At 38.0% G+C, this 21,989-nt stretch overlaps 1 protein-coding gene across 1 annotated transcript; it reads left to right on the forward strand.

The window, feature by feature from the left end:
- The first annotated feature begins 429 nt into the window (after positions 1-429).
- On the forward strand, positions 430-20,252 carry rbm27 (RNA binding motif protein 27). Its single transcript, XM_072662053.1, has 21 exons — positions 430-630; positions 1,348-1,466; positions 3,362-3,492; positions 3,602-3,681; positions 4,489-4,703; positions 5,289-5,585; positions 7,858-8,079; positions 8,454-8,627; positions 9,384-9,530; positions 10,014-10,155; positions 10,971-11,121; positions 11,782-11,985; positions 12,403-12,531; positions 12,620-12,748; positions 12,863-12,937; positions 13,374-13,541; positions 14,691-14,750; positions 16,156-16,344; positions 16,427-16,510; positions 16,633-16,752; positions 18,036-20,252. The coding sequence occupies exons 1-21, from the start codon at positions 572-574 to the stop codon at positions 18,126-18,128; spliced, it is 2,988 nt and encodes a 995-aa protein (XP_072518154.1). The 5' UTR covers positions 430-571; the 3' UTR covers positions 18,129-20,252.
- The last annotated feature ends 1,737 nt before the right edge of the window (positions 20,253-21,989 follow it).

Consider the following 21,989-nt stretch of genomic DNA (forward strand, 5'->3'; position numbering starts at 1 on the left):
CTTGACTTCGATAGTTCCCAATTAGTGACGGGACGTTTGATTCACTGAATCGATTCTTTCGATGTTTCTGATTAACTGAGTCTGAGCATCCAACTAAATGAGCCATAGATTCAAAAGTCACAAGAATGGGTTCGGAATGCACAAAACACTAAAAATATATATATATGCACTAAAATATATATTTATTGTGCATACATTAATTATGACATTTCCCTAGTGTGATTTTGTTTTGTAGTTTAAATTGTGAAAGGCATTGCAAATATATTACAATTGATGTCTAAAACGCACATACGTACATGCGAACGTTTGACGGTAGTTTTGTTATGGTAACTGAATCAGCGAGACCAATTTATTGAAAAGAATCGGTTCCGAAGAACTGATTCGTTCAGTCGTGAGTCGGACATCACCGTTTCCAATGTGTTCGAACGCAGCTAGCTAGTGCAGTTCGTCAGACGTGCGAGTGATTAAGAGGAGGCCCATGTTGAATTAACGTTATTTTTGTAGACGATGAAAGTAGGAATATCACTGAAAAAAATCCACGTTTAGTCAGTGTTGTTCAGTGCTCGGCACGATGATTATAGATAATGTGGACGCTTTGAAATCATGGCTGGCAAAACTCCTCGAGCCGATGTAAGTGGGCACTCGGAATGACATTTTTGTAGCCTGCTAGCACTAGCTAGCACATTCGCCCGCTAGCTTACTAGCTTGCTAGCTAACGAGCGGGCTAGGTTTACACATATTCGTACGGTTTAGTGCTTATATATGACTCTGTAATAGTCACCACTTTTAAGCGAGCCAGTGAGGAGACTTTAAGCGGGGTTTCTTGGCCCAAACCGTGTCAGTTTCTACACTTTCCTTCAGCATGAAGCTAGCTGATAGCTAAGCTAGCCAAGAGGCTTTACGGTTGATATCTAGGCAGCAGCGTGATTGGTCTCACTCTGGCTAGGCCAAGAGCGGGCCGGAGGAGTAGTAGTTATTTTGGATTTGCTGTTATCTTGAGACGCTTATGCGAGAGGGGCTAGAGCCTTGGACTCTAAATTAAAACAAGTAAGACCCAGCACTGCTAGCTAGCATAACACGAGCTAGTTGCATCTCTCCCTGTTGATTTGGTATTCCGGGGATGAAGGTTGGAGATGCTGAGGAAAGCTAGCCTACTGTAGTAGCTGGAGTACTGTTGGTACAAACAAGTGTTTGGTGGGGAGATTTTGCAGCTTGCATGTTCATAAATGTTTGTCTTGCGTGCACTGTTTAGCATATTCAAAGCATCACAGTCTATTATCCCATATCGCAACACTAACAAATGCTTGCTGTATGAAAATAAACTCACGTGTTGTCTCCTTTTCGCAGATGTGATGCTGACCCGTCTGCATTGGCAAACTACGTTGTGGCTTTAGTCAAAAAGGATAAGCCTGAAAAAGAACTGCGAGCCCTGTGTGCTGACCAGTTGGACGTTTTCTTGCAGAAAGGTAAGAATGGATCACGGTCTCTGTTCTCATCTTTCAGAGCCATCAGTGAGCAACATGAAAACTCGCTCTCTTACTTCTCTAATGGCTTCACTGATCCACTCTGTCTCTGCTGTGTTATTGGGGAATATATGAACACAATGTGTGGAGGGGGCCCTTTCTAATACTCTTATCAGAAGACTCCTGCAACTAAATACTGCCCAGATCACTGCTAGAGTAAGTAAGTAAGTGGGGGTTTCAGCTTGCAAGAAAGTGCAGGCAAAAGTGATGAGCTTATGTGCATCAGCTATGTAAGACAGGGGTGAAAAGTTTTTTTGAAGTGTGAATAAGTTTACATCCTTCACAGAGCTCACACTTCTGCCCTTCTGAAGCAGAATTGGTGTTCGTTAGCTTAGGTAACGTTTTGCGGAGAAGAATAACAATAATGTTGTTTTTCTTTTCCAGTTTTCTTAAAATAAAAAAAAAAACACTAACACTGCCTGACACTGACACAGTTTGGGTTTACAACTAGAGCTGGGCGATATGGTAAAAATGTTCAATCACAATATTTAGATACGTTTTTACGATATACTTTATATTGGTGATTTTTTTTTTGTCATGTAGATAAAATGTACCAACAGTGTAAAAATGTTAAAAACTGCTATCCAAATGCGCTCCCATGCTGAGTACTGTGATTTTTACTCAAAATATGCTGCACTCCATTCAGTTAAATAGGTCTGATCTCTTCGTAATGAAATGCACAGATAATCAATGTTCTTTAAGCGCTGGCTATACCACAATATACTCAAGTATGTTGTGTACCAAAATAAAAACGTTTTAATCAAACCTTAGTAGAGCCAGTGCAATCTCCTCAGTGAAATGCTTCAACTGCTGCTATAAACGTTATGCATTTAATTGTTGTATAAAAAAAATTTTCTGCATTAGTTGCATTATTAGGGTCACTTCACTTGTTTTTTGGAAATTGTGCAGTATTCAGGTTTTTGTTTTATTGTGATTTACTTTTGAACTCTGGCCTACTGAAACTTTTTTTTGTTATTAGTGCTTTTTGGTATGTGTGAATCGCACAAAGATTTGCTGCTCAGTTGTGAATTTATTTATCTAAGTAGGTATTAGACTCTAAAATGTGCAGAGAAATGCCTTATCTAAGTTTGTTTCCTGTAGAGGATGTGTGGGGTTTTTATTTATTTATTTTTTACAAAATGCTCCAATTCTTGCTTAAGACTAATCTGAGAGTGTTTTTAGAGCACTTTAGAGTGATTTAATTATTTTAGAAATTAAATGAAACAAATACTGATGCATGCATGTTTCAATTCTGTGAGAATTCCCAAAAATAAGGGGAGTAAGTGTCAACTAACTATTTTATTAGGCTTAATTAATATTTTGAAGATTAATTTTAATTAACAACTCTGTGAATGTTAATGTAAACATTTCCAACAGACTTTAAGCTTTCAATGTAAGTGAGCTTGAAGAGAGCACACTAAGCTTAAAGAATATGAATATGAAGAATCCTTGACTAGTATTAGCAGCTGTGCTCTGTCTCTTAAATTGTCTTTTGATTGAACCATTAACACATCCAAGTCATAGTTTGAAACACTAATCTCTTAAGTATGTAAAGTACTGATACCCAAAATGTACATTTTAAAATGTCTGAAATATTCAGGAGACAGGACTCCTCTTCTGGTCAAAGTCTTCAGGCAGCATATGGGAACACATGGCTAGTCATATCTTAGAATGAAATTATCTGATAGACTTAAATGCACTGGAAATATGGAATAAAAAATGACAATCTTTTTTTTAATAATTTGAGTAATTCTAGGTTCATTTTCGTGTTATCTTTAAACAGTAAGTTGTGTGTTTTATTGCAGATGTGTAGTTTTCTGTGTATCTTGTGCCCGCAGAGACCACAGGCTTTGTGGATAAACTCTTTCAATGTCTGTCCACCAAAAACTACTTGGGAAACCCACCTGCTAAAGAAGTTCCTAAAGAGGAGACTAAATCTCCAGCGCAAAAGCCTGACGAGAAGGAAGAGGTAAAGTTTGGTCGTCTTACTATGTGCTCTATGTGCCTGTATCTTATGTGTCGGAATTATTTACTGCGTTCAGATCCTATCGTCAAGTTTAAGGTAATTTTGTTTGCAGACTAGTCATGGTGAAGATGACCGAGACAGCAGGAGAAGGAGAAGTCCACTGAGGAATCGTTCTGACTTCAATGAATCAAGGTAAGATATATATATTTTTTTCCTCGTTCTTGTTTTTCACACTGGTAGATTTTTCTTTGAAAAGTCTACAATATTTTTAGCATTCTTAGTTTTGTCATTTGGGTAAGTTTTGGATCAGATTTTCTCGTTTACATTAGGTGTTGGCAGTAGGATAGCTTATTGTTATTATAATAAATCAAAGAATATTGTGGAAATTGATAGTAGTTCAGCACTGACCAGCTGCATGTTTTTCATTAAAAAGGGAGCATTACTGGTTGTGTTTAATTGGATTTTTCAGTGCGTTATGTCTGTTACAACTTATCAACTATTAGAAAAATGAAAAATTGTGACGTGTGTCATGTAAGTATCTCAATGATTTTAAGCAGCTTGTATAGTGTTGGAGATCTCCAAATGTAGTATAAAGATGAATTCTTGTTGCAAATGATGCTAGATTTTCAGAGTCAGAGTTAATTGACTTGATAAATGCTGCTGTTCTCACCCAAACCAATATAATAGTTTAATCATTAATATTCACTTCTTCAGGGTTTTACATAAGATTTTTGGACATTTGTGTGAAACCTAAATCTCTTTCTGTGCCTGCTTATTTTGAGAGATCCCAGAAATTGCACAAGTTGCTTAAAATCATCTAAATGTGAATGTAGCACTAGATTTAATTAAAAATGATTTTTATTTTTAATGTTTTCCTCTCCCTTACCACTTGCGCTAATGTCTTTGAAATGACCAACTCCTAAGTAAATTCATCTCAGTCTTACTCAGTCTGTGGCATCAAATTTACCTCTCTAATCTTTGTTTTTTATCTTACCTCAGGAATAGGGACGAGCGCCGACGAGACGACCGTAAACGGCGGGAGCCGGAGCGCCACGGAAAGGGTGGCGAGTCGTACCGGGAGCGAGAGAGGCATGACCGCCGGGGTATAAGCTCAAGAGGGCGTAGTCGCAGCTACAGCAAGAGCAGGAGTCGGAGCCGCAGTCGCAGCAGCAGCCGAGGCAGGAGTAGAGACCGGGAGCACGGGCAGAGACGAGGTGAGCATCGCTTAAGTCACCGCACTGGTTCTGAGTCCTGGATAACCCTGTTCTGCATTTGTGGTTCTTTTGCGCTAACTGAACCTACTAAATAACAAAATTGACGTGAGCATGTTAAGGCAAGAAAAAGAAAAACTAGGATTCGGTGTGGAAGTAATGTAGTGCATCATGTGAAGAAAATCACAGATCGAAATTCAGATTCAGAATTGCATAAGTAGTCAACACAGTAGTATCAACAGTAAGTGCAAAGTGTTTTATCAATAATCAATTAAATCTCTGAACAATCTCATACTTGTTTCTAGATGGCAAATAGACCGGCCCGGTTGAAGTTAGCAGTTATGGGTGGTGGTAATAGTGCTGACCTCTTTTGCGCCAGCCTCTTGTTTAATGGAATAGTTTTGGTTTTTTGATGATTGTGCTCATGCTGTCAGGTTAAGAAAAGGGTACGAAGCAAATTCAAATTATTTTTTTAAAAATAGTTTTATATTACAGTTTTGTTTTTGTTTGTTTGTTGTTGTGTGTGGGTTTTTGGGGTTTTTTTTGTCATTGCTTGCTTTTCTTTTAAATACTGTTTCCCACCCACAGAACATAGGTCCAAATTCGAGCAGGAGCGAAAGGATCTGGAGCCATACACTCCCTCTCCAGTCCCCTTGGGTAACCCTCACCACCAGCAGAAGCCGCTGCACCCAGCCCCTCTACTCCCTCTGCCCAACCCCCAGCCGCAGTTCCACCCTGCGGGGAGCCCTGGGGTCCCAAGTGCGGTAACAGCGGTGGCTCCAGCTCACCTGCCTGACAGCACCACAGAAAGCTGGTCCACTTACTACGCCAACCACAGCGAGGGCAAGAGCAACGTGCTCAAACGGCGCTGCAGGGACTACGACGGTAAGAGCTTTACTTACAACTGTGCTATCTGTTGTGATGGTTGGTAAGATGTTTGGGATGTTAGGAAGAGTTCTGGGGAAAATTACTAGATCTTTTTAGGGTACGTTGTGTTGCATATTGGATCAAATACTTTTGTTTTAATATATTAGAGATTGTGTGGACGTTAGAATTCCCCCCAATCTGATACAGCAGGTATTTGGTGACCTGTGAGAGAGTCTTATTTTCTTTAAGTGTTTAAGGTCCCAAGCTGCAGGGGAACATTTCAACTCCTATACTATCAGTGGATACAAAATTTTACCAGCCAGTTTTTCATGATCATACAAAGTAGATTATACTGTATTTTGGCCAGTATTCTTGAAGTACTGACTATCTTAAGAGCATGTTGTTACATACAGTGGTGGATTAAACTGTCATATTGCACAGCCCTAAAAACAAATATCAAGTTCCAATACAGATACATAAGTTTTGCATATCGGTCGATACCCGATAACCAAGCCGATACCATTGTTGAATTAATAAACTGTGTACATCAGAATTGACTTGAACATTACTTTACTAACTTTAAATTATTGAAAATATAAATTATCACAGATATAAATGTACTAAATTGCTATTTATTTGTCAATAAAATAATGAATAATTGTGCAGGATCTTGGCACAGCATTCAAATTATAAATAAAAAAAATCTTCTTTTTAAATATTTGTGTAAACAGTAAAAAACAAATCAGCAAAATCTAGCAGCAGAACCTAAGAATAAATAAGTAACCTGGCCAAACATACAAACAGTAATCAAACATTGCAAACATGTAAACATTTTAGTGCAACAAAATAAAGTGAAAAGATCGGTTCCATGGATTTAATATCGGATCGGTGCATCCCTAGTCTCAATCATATGAGAAATTTTTTATATTTTGTTTGGACTTTTAGTTCTTCCTTTTCCAGATATTTATGTAAGAAATCTGATGGATTCTGTTACTGATAGACTAGGTCATCATTCTAGCACAGTGAATAGACTGTTGTCTTTCATGTTGGCTTGGCAATAAATCTACCTGGCAGCACTAATTACCATTACTAATGACTTTTGTGTAAGATTCCTTCCAGTGAATTCTCTGTAGGGTTATTTTTCTGTCAGTGTCGGTCTCAGAGGAGCTCTTCTAAAGGGGTGGTGTGTATATTTACCCTTCAGTCTCTCTGGAGCTGGGGTATTTTTCACACTGGTGGGAGATGGCTGAGGTTGTGTGTAGGGACATGAGAATATGTTGTCTAACTAGGGTGTCTAATGATCTCTTAAACATATTGCAATTAAGCTGACAAACCGACATTTTGTGTGACAGATTTGGCTAATGACACTGTTGTCTACGGCATGTTTTACATTGTTTATAGGTGACCGAACTTGGCTCACTCACAGACAATATTCTTGTATTCCTGTATTCTTGCAGCTATGCAAATTACTTTTCTATAGGTAGGCTATTGGTGATTCATAATATGGAAGCATAGTAAGTAAATATCTAAAAACATGAAATTCTGAAAATATATATATTAAGAAACCATTCAAGAGCACACAAAAAGGTGGATTCATGTTTTTGTTAGATGTTATGATGTTTTCATGTGTAAAACAAACTAAAAGTAAAGCAAAAAGAGAAATCGAATGACCTTGAACATTTGAAATGTTAGCCTCAGTTGTTTAATGTTTTCCAAACAATGCAGGTGTTTAAGGTGATGATTCTCAGAGTTTAGAGTGGTCAGGATGATTACTAGAAGAAAAATCGTAGCTTGTAAGCACAATGGACAGAAACGCAGTGGACTGACTGTGTAGTTGTGGTTAAATGTGTGCTGTTAGATGCAGGCCATGTAGCAGATGTAAACGTTTTAGTAAATGGTTTCTACAAGCTATATATGAGAAATAATTTGCATATGAAAACAATCACAAGTACACAATGTATGTTTAAAACATAATGGTGTTTACTGTCATGGATGGCCATCCATGTTGTGGTGTTGAGGACATTGCAATTAATATCACATTTAGTGGTCTATGTACATTTTTATTAGTCTGCTCAGTATTGTTCTGTTGAAAGCAAATTGTGTCAATAAGAAAAGTGTATCGTTTATTCAAAATTATAAACAAGGGAAAAACAGAAAACTAATTTCTGAAATTCTTTTATGGCCAGGAATTTTCAACATATCACTTTTTTTCATTTAAGGATTATGGTCCACTATCTTGTATCTTATGCACTTCTCTTGCAGTACACATTTTGGTTTTGTCTCTCTACAGAGAAAGGATTCTGTGTGCGTGGTGACCTCTGTCCTTTTGACCATGGCAACGACCCACTGATTGTAGACGACGTCGCCCTGCCCACCATGATTCCTTTCCCACCTCCTGGCATGCCCCCTGCCCGTATGCCTCCTCCACCCATGACTGAGCCTCCACCAGGCATGCCCATGCCTATACCCCCCCATGGCCAGCCTCCACCGCCGGGCATTTATCCTATGCCAGGTGAGTAGATGTGTGCAAGCTTTTTCTGTAGTTTCCCCTGAGGGAAAACAAATGGGCTTTGGCATAGTCAGAACAGGTTAGTTAGCTTATTAGCTTTAAGTTTGGGGCAAAGCATGTTTTCTCATTGCAGATGTAAATTGTGCATATTAAATGAAAATCATCATGAACTAAAACATAAAACTCATATTGCTGATTGGCTAACTCATGCCTACATTTTTACATTCTAACTTTTAAAGTAGCCATTCAAAATAAGAAGCATTTTCAGTCATTTTATTTTTAAGTCATTATTCACACTTTAGGAGCTAAATGCTATGCAAATTCGGTAAATATGCCATTTTGAAGCGTTGTTCAGTTTGACATTCTGTCCTGTCTAGGGCCTCCCCTAATCCCAGCCAGTGGGATAGAGACTCCACCCCATGCAAGGACAAGCACCTCCTCTCCTTTGGCCCCACCTGGAGTGGGACCACCTCCTCCTCCTCCTCCTCCTCCTCCTCATTCTTGCTCCACTTCTTCCACTTCTCTGCATCCTCAGTACACTCTATCTGAATGTAAGCCACTGCTTATGTCTTTCTTTGCACTTTGCAGTGGTAGATCCCTCCAACTCTCACTTCTGGTTAAAAAGAAGTTTTCATTTAATTATTATTGGATTTTCCACTTGTGAGTTTAACAAAGCAAAAATATACATAATTTGATTGAGTTATGTACTAAGTCTAACTTTGTTATCTGTAATGATCAGTAACTTGATGATAATTCACCATATTGGTATTGTTTAATACTTTCCCACAATATGATTTCTTTAAAAAAAAAAGTGTACGTATGTATGTCTGTCTTTGGCTCTGTTTAGAAGTTCCTACTACACACTGCTCACATATTGATTAATGTACGAATTACTTAATGCTGTGGCCAAGTATTTCAGCATGCAGCCAGTGCTAACATGCTGAATGTTGTACAAAGTGAATAGTGTTACTGGTGACAAATGCACAGTACACAATATACTATTTTTAACACAGCTTTTACTTCTTGCTTTTTTGTTTTGATGTACTGTAATGACAGATATTCACCAGTTAGTGGTGCTCTTGTTTGTTTTTTCACTCTTTAAAAATTGTCAAGATGTTTTTCCATTTCTGAAAAAATGCAGTTGAAAAAAATGAAGTGCTTTTGAATTCTTGGATGTTAGACTGCTTTATGAAGTTTAATAGAAAGGTTTATTTCATTGTTTATATGTATTGTAGTCATCAATGCAAAATAGAGTAATTGCTTGATATGAAGTAAATTGTTTTACTTGTTTATCTTTGACTCAACAGATAGCTATGATCCTGAGGCATATAACCCAGAGTCTCCAGCTCTCACTGGGCCAGGCAGAATCCAGTATCGTCAGTTCATCCCCCGCATTCAGACCCAGAGATCCAACCTCATTGGACTCACCTCAGGGGACGGGCCGACTTCCAGAGGTATCAGATATCACATGTTGAGTCTTTACTTTAAACGTTTTGAGTTACCAAGTTGTTCATTTTTTGTTTCTGTGTAATGTCTTGAATAGAAAATGGCTGAATTGTGTGGCTGCTACTGTAAAACAGGTTTTGGACTATATTCCTGGACTACAGAGCATTTAAAATGTATACTGGAACGAGAATAGACTTACCTTGTTTTCGAAACTGGCTCAATCTATATCTTACCAAAACATCAACAATTATTATTGCCCAGCTCTATTTAGGATGAGATGGAAAGACATTTGTGATCCGGAACTAATCATCCAACATTGAACCTCCCTATGGGTACAGTTAATTTCAGAGGAATGGTTGTAGGGGCTCATGTCTTAAAAAAAAACTTTAGAAATTCAATTAACAAAATCAGCACTGTTTTATTATGTATTGAACTGCTGTCTATAGTAACAGTGAGAAAGGAATGTTTAATAAAAACTGTTTGTTTTTTAGCTGCAAATATAGTCATTCAGACTGAGCCATCAATAACAAGTCTCTCAAGCAATGAGACGAGATACGGCATGGATGCAGAGAGCAGGAAGAGAACACTGGGCTCTGTCGATGGTCCTCAGGCCAAAAAGCCCTGGATCGACAAGTAAGTATCTGCACTAATATCTGTCCAAAATGCATACTCATTTACTGCAGATAGTATGTATATAGAGTTATCCTTACACAGGTTTACAGTTTAGGTTAATGGGCTTTGTGTCTGTTATCTCAAGATAAGGTATAGCTCCAAGTTATCTGGTTTGGAGCTGAGTACAAGTATTCTGGATTGATTTAAAAAGGAACAAGAAGCAAAATATTTCTCTAATTATCTCAAATCATGGCTTACATTCAGTCTTTTCTCATGCTTCAGTTGTGGTCCTTTTAAACAAAACAAAAAAAAAGTAATATAAATATGAAAAAGTATTTATAGTGAATAGCTTGTTGGATTAATAGTGTGTGTTTTGGTTCTTTTTTGTGTTAAAAGCATCATTATTGCTGCTCAGACATAATAATATGCCTACTAGACACAAGGAGTCACCTATTTACACAGTATTTCCTTGTGTAGTAATGTGTTTCCAGTCACTTTATCCCCTTAAAAGTACAACTGTACTCAACCTGATCCTTCAAGGCCATCTGTGTCTACAGGTGTTTGTTCCAACTCTGTACTGCACTGTCCGATTTCACTAATGAGCTCACCTCCTTCACAGTGAAGGAAACCTAATTCTTGAAATTGGGTTTTGTGGTTCATTGTTGGAGCAAATGCCAGAAGACACTGAAGTTTAAGACAGATCAAATAGAGTACCTCCACGTATAGGCTGACCTGAAAAGACTATGGACGTTCTTTTAAAGCAACAAAGTGTGTGTCTGTACTTTATGTAGGAGTCTTGGTAGAACCCTGTAACCAAAGACATTTTTCTGTCCTAGGCAAAATTTCAATAGCCAGCACAAGTCTAATTTCCCCAAGAAGAACTATGTCAACACCAAACTCGAAGTCCGCAAAATCCCACGAGACCTCAACAACATAACCAAACTAAACGAGCATTTCAGCAAATTTGGGACAATAGTGAATATCCAGGTAAGATCCTTTTTATTTGACTTTTAGCCAACTGCTCAAATGCTGACTGTCCACATTTACCCACACTAGGTTTTAAATGAAAGCTATGCTGCAAAAGAATCGAACACTGAAATACCTCTAATCTGCCACAGCTGCAGTGTGTGCTTATTTAACACAGGCATTTATTTCAACACTTTTAGCTACACAACCATACTCTACAGATATGCCAGATACACTGAAGTATTGTTTTAAATACAAGCTGAATAAGTATCCATTTATATCCATGCCATTGTTTCAAGACCCCCATTTGGCAGCTTAAGAAAGTCTAGTGTGCCCAATCTTGGGTCTTCTGATCTATCAGTCTGCAGAATTTAGCTCCAGCCCTAATGCCTAATCTAAACAATGAAGGCATATGAGTTTTGGAACCAGGTGTGTTGAATCTGAACACTCCAAGGTGGTACATTTCCAGGATTGGGCATGGAAGCATAGAACAAGCAATTAGATTGTAGTATATTTAGACTGTTAATGTCAAGTGCATAATCAGTGTATTCCTAAAACATTCTTTATTACTTCCTTCTGGAACTGCATTATGTGATTCATTTATATTTATTATATATTATATAATTATCTATAGTTTGTTTTGTTTGTTTTTTTTTTAAACAACTTTTTACTTTGTGGTAGGTGGTGTTTGGGGGCGACCCTGAGGCAGCTCTGATCCAGTACACCGCCAACGAGGAGGCGCGCAGGGCCATCTCCAGCACCGAGGCGGTGCTCAACAACCGCTTCATTAGGGTGTACTGGCACAGAGAGGTCACTGTACCGACTCAGGAGCAGGGCTCTAGCCAGAGCACCAGCCTTGGCCCTCAGCACACCACAGCCCACAAGGTTGGTCTGTTGGGTAGGACTGGATGAGGGTGGGGAGGGTGCAGTGGTGTAAGGGAACAGTGGAGAACAATTAGAAGATGATGTTTTATGATGATGCTTGCCTTTTTATGTTGGTCTCCTGAAAATACCTGCAAATATACAAAGTCAGTACCTCAGTTTACTCCCCTTGGGGATTGTCATTACAGAAACCCATATGCTTTTAGCTTGTAAAATATAGGGACTGTTAAGCACTATTAAGCATGATTGTTATAATAAATGCAAAGTGTGTTTCTGCATGCTGCACAGTATGGGGTTGTTATTATTATTAATAATAATTTTATCTATTTATTAATTAATTTTCTTGCCTAATCTTACATTTATCAGATGTTTCACATGTTCATTGCAGTCTGAATAGCATTTTTCCTCCCTCCTCCTCAGGTCATTAATAAGCAGCACACACCAGGGGCTTATGTGCTGAATAAAAACTTCAGCAAACACTTACAGTCTTCTGGAACAGGAGCTGTTGGCGGTCTTGACTCACTCAGTCTCAGTACAGAATCCACATCGGTGAGGAGCGTGTGTACTGCACATTTTAAAAACTGACTCTAAAATAAAATTCTTTGCATTGTTTTAATTTGCTTTGCTGTGTGTTAAGGCGGCCACACCGGCCTCAAGTCTTCAAAAAGGACCTTATTCACGGACTGTGCTGAAGCCTCCTCCTCCAAAAGCACTGGGGAAGACCGCCAAAGCTCTTGAAGCTCAGGAGGTCTTGAAAAAGAAGCAGGCAAGTGTTTTCTTTTTTGCCTTTTGTGAGCTTTGAAAGCCAGTAGCAGTAGCATGGCTTTCTTTCGTTGCACAGTTTTAAATGTTCTTAGCAGTCTCATCTGGTCTCTCTTAGGAAGCTTTGAAGCTGCAGCAAGACATGAGGAAAAAGAAACAAGAGATGCTTGAAAAACAGATAGAGTGTCAAAAGGTAAGGTGGTTTAAAGTGTAGGGCTGTACAAGACTCAGAATTGTCTGTTGGCCTATTTGTTCATATTTTTGAGCATTTAAAAATCAGTATATGGGACACAGTGTATGATTAAAATAGATTCTTCTAAATTCTCACAAATTCTCATTTTGTTCATTTGAGTTTAAACATTAAAAATGCTTCTTCAACAGGATCAGCCTATTTTTTTTTATTTCTCTATTAACATAACTAAATAAAAATTTTAAAAATTAAGATTTTAATTATTTGTAAATGAAATAAGATGACTTTTCTATTCTGCAACTGTTTATTATTAAATATAAATACAAGTAAAAGAGTGAATAATCAAACTAAACACTTGTGATTAAGATTGAAGTTTTTTTTTTTCCTGTGCAAATTCTACCATGTCACTTGGACTGAATCTGTTAACTTTCATTTGCAGGTGCTGATAGCCCGTCTGGAGAAAAACAGAGGCATGAAGCCTGAGGAGAGGGCCAACATAATGAAGACCCTAAAAGAACTCACTGAGAAGATCTCACAGCTGAAAAATGAGATCAGTCCTGCATCTCATTCCATACCCAACATTGCACAGGTCAAGACCAAAACAGATGTAAGATTATGTAGGAAGTGTGTCCCTTTCAGTTTTTGCAGTGGCAGTATTTCTGAAGTGTCAATATTGTGTGTTGAAGTGATGGCATACTTACATATTAATAATTGGCACAAGTGTGTGGAATACCCCAAGACAATCAGGGTCTCTATGCTCCAGTTTTGGCGAGCTGCCAACTTACTAGCCCAAGCAGCACTGATGGCTTCATCAACTTTTTTATATTGTTTTGCATTTTCATATGTATTTTTATACTTGTTTGGTTCCCTTGGTCTGGACCAAGCAACAAAAATGATACGTTGTCACATTTTAATCCTGGTTTGCTGCTTTTTTTGCTTTTTTTGTTTTTCCCCTTTTTCTTTCATGCTGAAATTTTGATTTTGCAATCAAACCTAAACAGGCAAAAAGGTGGTGTGTAGCACACGTATGACTGAAGGCTGCAGGTAGAAGTCAGCATAAGGCGAATGTGTCGTGGGTCGTGCATGGTCCATGCAGTAACTAGCAGGAAAGAGCTTAAAAAAGAAAAATCTAATCGCTGGTTTCTTTTCAAACATATTTTCATATTGCATCAAACCACAATTTTGATAATGTACAATTATTATTTTTTCATTAAACTAAAAATGTAGCTTTGCTGCTACTGCATTCCAACTCACACACGTCTTTACTGAGGCAATTACACTAATGAATGTAATTCTAATTGTGGCTAGTTTTAAGACACTATAGTGTAGTAGTGTGTGTTTTGGGACACAAAAACGTGGGCAGGTCTGCATGGAGACTCACCCTGATTGAGCAGGCAGATTTGGACGGCATGACATTGGTGGAGCAAGCAGGCAAAGCTGATGGTTAGTTGGTGGGCTCAGCCCGCTCGAGTTCGAATGCAATGTTTACACGCACCAGGGTTCATTTTATTCAAACCAAAGCAGACAAGTAAAAACACACCCTGAGTGAGTAAAGTTGGTAATTTTTTAATGCATTTGAGGCTTTTAGGGGTCTCAGCTTAAACATTTCAGTTTTGTTTTTTGATTTTGCAACAATTGCTTATAATGGTACATTGCAGATGTTTGTGGTCAGTATGATTATCAGATGATCCAGTTCAGTCTTTAGTACAGTTCATACATCACAGTGGTTTATAAATTAGCTTTGTTCCTTTGACAGCTGACCGCTGGAGAGGACACTACAGACCTGAAGAAGAGACTGGGTCAGCTGCAGGTGGAGGTGAGCCACAATCTTTCATTCATCATTCATTCTGCCTACATTATACTAAATGTTATTAAGTATAAAGATAAAAAGTATTTTTCATCCCCCCCTTACATGTTTTAAGGTCAGTTTCAGCATCTCAGAGCTGTCCAGTTTAACTGTCTTTGAGTTGTGATTTTATGGGAATTTCAGGATATAAAGGGACTCCTCAGTGCTCATGTCAACACTGCCATGCCCCATCTCACTTGAGACCACCCCACAAGTGCACACATAGCTAACACATGTTCTGCCCTAACACACTCATCTTCCAAAACAAGCAAGAAGCCAGTGCCGCGCTGAAATTAGTCAGCGTGAAAAATGCACGCCATTACCCATCTCCTGCACATTAAACCGAAGGCACTTACCGGACCCAGAGGACGACATCTAACGAATCCAGCCGCTACATCGGCTCCTCTCGCTGATGCATTTCACTACATTAAAGTTTGATCTCTTTTCCCGTTGAGGAGAAAGGGAAGGAACAATTAGTGGAGGAGGTGGTTTCTCTGCATTAAAGCCCTCAAGGCCAGAACTTCGCTTGCCTGCATTGGTGTAGAGAACAAGATGCTCAATTTGATTTTCTTTTTTGATTATTTATTGTTTGTAACCAGTGCGGTGTTGTCTGACGGGGACTTCCGGGGACTTCTAAGAAATCTAGTATAATCTTGACTGCCACTACAGTTTGAACTGATAGACAGAACCATTGAACCCAGTTCTACCTATAGTCACGGCTGAATTAATGCTGTCAACTAAGGATCTTTAAATCCCATCTAGTTTTGTAGATGTGGCCTGAGTTAGTATGTTGTGACCATGTGACCATGTACCATCAAAATTCTAACTGTATTGGACATTGGTTTCCTGGGGTTTTCATGCTCTGCAGATTTGTGTGTTCTCCCTGTCCCAACACTTAAGCCCATGTGGAGTTTGTTTGGTAAGAATTAGGGAAGCTAAATGAGGGAAAGGCACAAAAAAATGTGCAGGGTATGTGGTTGCCAGGTCTATGACTAAGAACCCCTGATAAAAAGGAAAAACCTCTTAAGCTTAATAAATGCTAATTAAATGTGTTTTCTTTTAAGTTAATGTAGACCATTTGTATTTCTCCATTCATCGTGATGTAAAGACCAGCTAGTGTTTTCATGTGGTGCGAAGGCGTTCATCATTTCGGTCATTTGTAACTCTTCTCAGGCTCAGTAAATTTTATGGTGTAGCTTTTATATTACACACAGTAATTCAAACTTTTGTTTGTAATTGACCCGTTTTTATAATAGGCTGCTTATTCCTTTGCTGTTATCTCACCCATGTTTTCCTTATTGAAATTGAAAAGCAAAATGTCTCTTCCCTTCTGTATTGAGACTTAACACAACCATCACCTTCCTCTCTCATACAGGCCAAACGGTTAGGGCTCTTGCCCGCTGGTCGGGCTCTAACTCCAAACCGGGGCCGTGGCAGGGGCCGTGGGCGGAGCATGAGAGGCAGAGGAGTGGGCAACCATATGGTGGTGGATCACCGGCCTCGGGCCCTCGCCATCCTCGGTGTCACACAGGAGGAGAAGGAAGAGCTGATGCCACACTTTGTGGTAAGAGCCAGAGAGATCAGAAGATAAGACAGGGTTGCACTAAGAGTGTGGCAGTGTATTCATGTGCGCTCTCCTTTCACAGAAATTTGGCGAGATTGAAGAACTTCGTGACCAAGACGCTACCAGTGTTGTAATGACGTTCAAGACCCGAAGTGAAGCAGAGAATGTAAAAGACTCTCCTTTCACGTTAGAATGCCAAATGCATTAGTAGCTCATTATTAGATTAACCTAAAACATTAACATGATTTAGAACCAGGAGACCTAAATATTTCTCTGCTTTCCTTTTAGGCTGCAAATCAGGGGGCAAAATTCAAAGGTCGAATTCTTCAGATATCATGGTACAAACCCAAAACCCCATCCATCTCCACTGAACCAGAGGAGGAGGAGTCAAAAGAGGAAGTCAGTGCGGTAAGGCTCACTCTTGGCAGTGTTCATTTATTTCTCTTTTTTCCCTTTGACATAATCACTCATATTAGGCTGCATGTTTTAATTTATTATCAGTATCTTGGTAGTTATCTGATTTCTAGAAGAAAAGGAAGATATATGGCATATAATGATTTCCACACTCCGATCTGAACTAGGCGTATTTTAATGTGTCGGGTATCAGCTATGTTTAGCCATCACTCATTTACACTTCACTTACTTCACTTTAGTCTTGATAAACGGTACCCTGTTTTCAGAAGATGACTAAGCAGTCTGAATGTTTTACAGTAAAGAATAAAATCTGCAGTGACCGTTTGAACTAGCAACCTTTCCTCTAAACATAAATGTCGTATTATGCACACACCAAGTAAGTTTTTAGAGTAGTATTAATTGGCAGACTAGCACATCCTACCTAATCTGTGTGTCTGTATTATCTATGAAAAAAAAAATTTATTTAAGCATTAAAGATGATTAAATTGGCTTTAATTGGCTGATTCTTCAGTTATTTGATTGCTTATTTTGGTCAGTTGCTGTTTAATATTTGTCCTACAGTCCACGTAACACAGCAGTTCATGACAACAAAAATGCAGAAAAACGTTTTGAGAGTGAAGAGATGTGTTCAGCCACACCGAATGTAAACAGAGCTATTCTAACAACTTTCTCTTTCTGCTCACACCTTTTTCTCCCTCAATGCTCACATCTCTCTCAAAGTCTACATTTTCATATTTACTTTTTTACAGTTATAAATGTGGATAAATTAAGTTGTTTTTTTTGCTATGATGCTGTTTGCACAATAAACACTATTTACATTCTGTTCCTGTTTAATGCAGACGGATTCATTATGTATTTTGTGGGGATAAGAAAGCCTTTAGTGCTCAAAGCCTTTATTATATACATGATAATTATTTATATGTTTTGGGGTTTTTTTTTAAATACTCTTTGTACTCTTGACACACACGATCTGCAAGCCTTTAGAAAGGCCCAGAAAAAAAGTGATATACCAGAATGAAAGAAATATAAAAAAATACATTTTTAACCACACAACGTAGCCTTATTGACGAGTTAAAATACAAGTGCCTGCTTTGTTGTTGTTCATTATTATGAGCCTAGATTGCACATCAAAACAAGAAGTACTGTTTTTACAATTCTTGGTAGAAAGCCTTAATTTGACAGAAATTAAAAACAATGTATTAAATGTGGGTTGTGGTGGATTTATTGTATGTGTTTTAAATTACTGGTCTATAAAATATCTGGTCATGCCTTCACAGGAGCCAGTTAGCCCCTTCTTGCTGCCAGAGGAGGAAGAGGACGACGATGATGACGAAGATGATGAATATGAGAGTCGTTCTTGGAGACGATGAAAAAGTCCAACAATTTTTCTTTTGTTTTTTTGTTGTTGTTGTTTTTTAAAGAAGCTAATTTAAATCCTTTGAGAGACATAAATCACTTTGTTTTCTAAACTAGTTTCCAGTATTTTTAGTAGTCGAGAACAGACAAGAGATTAGTGTGTGCACGTGACACACTTTCTGTGAAGGTCAGTCTTGAAAGCATGGTATCTGAAAGGACTTGCTTTGTTTAACCGCTGTGAAACTTCTACATAATATATGAAACTCTCACTTTTGCTGAGATTGAATTCAGAAGATCATATGTATTTTGTTGTCACTGTGATTGTCCAGATATCAGTACCTCACGTTTGTGACTACTGTAAATATTTTTTGGAATCTACCCCATACAAAAATCTAAGTTTAAAACTCATATAGATGCCATCGATATGAAGTCATCCGAGGCGTGTTTTCTTTATGAAAAGAAATGCCTTATTGAAATCACGCTCTTAATGCATTTTCTAAGGTTTTCCATTTACCTTCAGATGTCCAAAAGCTAGTATACCCAACTGTTTGAGTGTTCAAGATTTGTTGTGCCACCTTATGTAAATATGGACCCAGTGATGTACCTGTCAAGCTGTTCACATTTCTCTCACTCTGTGTTCAGTCATCCGAAACCAAAGAGAGCTTTGGATGAGTGTATAGAAGGTGAAACTATCGTTAGTCGAGACCATTAGCAGGGTTGTTTTGAATGTGCACGTTTGGTTGATACATTGTTGTTTGCCTTACTTGATCAGCGGATGGCTGACTTTTTACAAGGTTTCTCACTTCCTTTCCCCTCCTTCTTTTTGTAAATTTTGTAAATGGCTACAATAGTAATGACTGTTCAGTTAATTATTTTTATCCGTTAGAGTGAATGTTAGATTGATGTTAATAGAGCTGATTATTCACATACAGACGTGCTTAAAAAGTCTGCTTATTTTTAGAGTGGACTTGTAAAAGCACATCTTGCCTGTGAACTCTTCTTTACAAAGACAAGTGTATCATTCGACTTAAACCACAGCTTCGTTTTTTTTTTGTGTGTGTTTTTTTTTTTTTTTTTTTTTTTTTTTTTTTTTTGCTTTTTTCCTGTGTTCTTTTAAAGGGTATTTCATCATTGATTTTAATTTTATAATTATAATTTAATTCTTTAAGCCTGTCTCTGTCACTACACCAGTTTCAAATGCTTCGTTTTAAAGAAGTAGTATAAAAAAATCTTTAAGAACTTGCATTGAGTTGCTCTGCGTGTTTTAAGAGCAGAGTGTTTGTTTGTGTGTGTGTGTGTGTGTGTGTGTGTGTGTGTAAGCCTGCTAAAAATATATTTTTTATTATCCCTACATACATCATTTAAACAAATTAAGACTAAATTCCCCCCAGTGAAAGTACTGCTGCTGTTACAGCAAATATATTGTATTTTTAGTTTTTTTCAGGCACTTCATCAGTCAGAAGTTACAGCCACGTTTGTTTAGCTCAGAAAGTAAATGGAAGTATTGCTGTGGTGTAGAACATCTGGGTAGCAGTTGTAACTTCTGTTTTTGTGTTTGAAAGAGTCTTGAAGTCTGAGGACTGTCGGTAAGATTTCAATATGGAAAAGATCTCCATTGTTTGTAAAACTGTCTATGCTACCACACCTTGGTAGTAGAACACATAGCATATAATGGATTTTGACTTTATTACTGTTTATATATTTGAGGCTCTATGGATGTATTTTTCAGTTTTCTGTTTGTAAAATGGATTTCTAACACTTACCACTCGCATGTTTGCTTATCAATAAAGACAAAGGAATGGGGATGATCAAAGGAACAGTGTAAAAAAAAAAAAAAAAAAAAAAAAAAATTCAATTGGCTAAAAAAAAAAATACAAAACAAGATTTTAAAACATGAGAGAAAAAAGGAAAAAAGAAAAGGCTGATGGTCCATTCCAAGAATTACCTTCTGACAGTGTTGTCCAGTGTGTTATTTTGATTATTTTTTTTGTTTGTTTTTTTTTTCTTTAGAGCATGAGGAAATCCAAAGAACAGGAAGTTATTTTTGACAAGAATGTTGTATAATTTTATAGACAAGCTGAACAGTTAAAATATGGGCTAAATCCTGACCACACCAGTCTTGTGTTCTAAGGCTTTCATAGCAGTACTTGGTGTGTTGAGGGTCATTATACTGCTGTAGAAGCATCCCATTTTCAGTTTTTTTTTCCTTAAAGACACTGATGTTTACATCCAGAATTTGCAGTCACTAAGTTGAATTCGTTCTATTTCTACCAGTCCAATGTTTTTTGTGCCACTGGCTGCAACACAAACCCAAAGTATTCACACCCTCCTGGAAAGGTTCTTTTCCAGAAATTCTGCGTTTTTTTTTTTTCCCCCACAAACATAACTTTGGTTACTGCAGCCAAAAATGTGTTTAACTTTCTACAGGACTTGTGTGTCAGGCATGGTTAGAAAATTTCTAATGCCACAGGTTGTGATGACCTTGAAGATCCAAGAAATGTTCTTCTTATGACTCTTGTATGAGTGTTGTAAAGAAACTGTTGCCCAGTCCACGTATTTGATGTGTTCACATGTCAAGTCGAAAGAGTTGTCCGAAAGGAAGAGATCATTGCCTCCCACAAACAATGAAAATAATTCAAAAGAGTGCAAAGGCACTGAATGTTCCTAGATATGCAGTTGGAAAAAGAGTTCACAAGCCCTCATCGGCTGCTACCAGATTCCTGAGGAAGGTGGTCAAAGGGTGGTTAAAAACCCTCGAGGGACTGCAAAAGACCTGCAGCAGCCACAGTAAGGTGCAAACTAAAGCTGAAGGTCTCAATGCCTGTACACCTCTACTGACCCAAAAGCTCCTGAACCATACAAATACAGTTGTGTTCAAAATAAAAGCAGTGCATTTAAAAACATTAGTAAAGCAGAAAATCTTTATAGTAGTTTTTATTTCCATACATTGGGAACATTGCATACTGTTTTCCAAATCAAAACATGAAGAAATGTATATAATTGTTAACTACTTTACAGAAAATAACAAAAAATGAAAATTGGTCTGTTAAAAAAAAATAGCAGTGTCCGCATTTGTCTTTACAAACTAAAAATATGTACTTTTTTTTAGGATTTAGCATTCCTGTGAATCACTAACCTAATATTTAGTTGAATAACTATAGTTTCTTAGAACTGTGTTGCAGAGTCAACCAACTTCTGGCACCTGTCAGCCCAGGATGCTTTGACTACATCCCACAATTTGCATTTCTTGGTTTTGCTTCAGAAACGGCATCTTTGATGTCATCCCACAGGTTTTCTATCGGATTAAGGTCCGGGGATTGGGCTGGCCACTCCATAACCTTAATTTTGTTTGACTGGAACCAAGATTTTCCTCATTTACTGGTGTGTTTAGGGTCGTTGTCTTGTTGAAACACCCCTTTCAAGGGCATTTCCTCTTCAGCGTAAGGCAACATGACCTGTTCAAGTATTCTGATATATGCAAACTGGTCCATGATCCCTGGTATGCAGTAAATAAGCCCAGCATCATAGTAAGAGAAACATGCCCATATCATGATGCTTGCACCACCATGCTTCACTGTTTTCAGAGTGTACTGTGGCTTGAATTCAGAGTTTGGGGGTCGTCTGACAAAATGTCTGCGGCCCTTGGACCCAAAAAGACAATTTTACTTCATCAGTCCACAATATGTTTCTCCATTTCTCTTTAGGCCAGTGGAGCTGTTCTTTGGCAAATTGCATCCGCTTCAGTCTTTTTTTTAACAGTGGAACTTCGTGGGGACTTCTTGCTAATAGATTAGCTTCACACAGGCGTCTTCTAACTGTCACAGTACTCACAGGTAACTTGAGACTGTCTTAGATCATCCTGGAGCTGATCATAG

Source organism: Salminus brasiliensis, chromosome 18 (assembly GCF_030463535.1).
Source record: "Salminus brasiliensis chromosome 18, fSalBra1.hap2, whole genome shotgun sequence".
Taxonomy (NCBI): domain Eukaryota; kingdom Metazoa; phylum Chordata; class Actinopteri; order Characiformes; family Bryconidae; genus Salminus; species Salminus brasiliensis.

Bases quoted from the DNA above. Each gene is read 5' to 3' on its own strand.
- rbm27 (XM_072662053.1), top strand. From the start codon at position 572: ATGATTATAGATAATGTGGACGCTTTGAAATCATGGCTGGCAAAACTC. The intron at 631-1,347 runs GTAAGTGGGCAC...TCCTTTTCGCAG, and splicing joins GCAAAACTCCTCGAGCCGAT to ATGTGATGCTGACCCGTCTG. The intron at 16,511-16,632 runs GTAAAAGACTCT...CTTTCCTTTTAG, and splicing joins CCCGAAGTGAAGCAGAGAAT to GCTGCAAATCAGGGGGCAAA.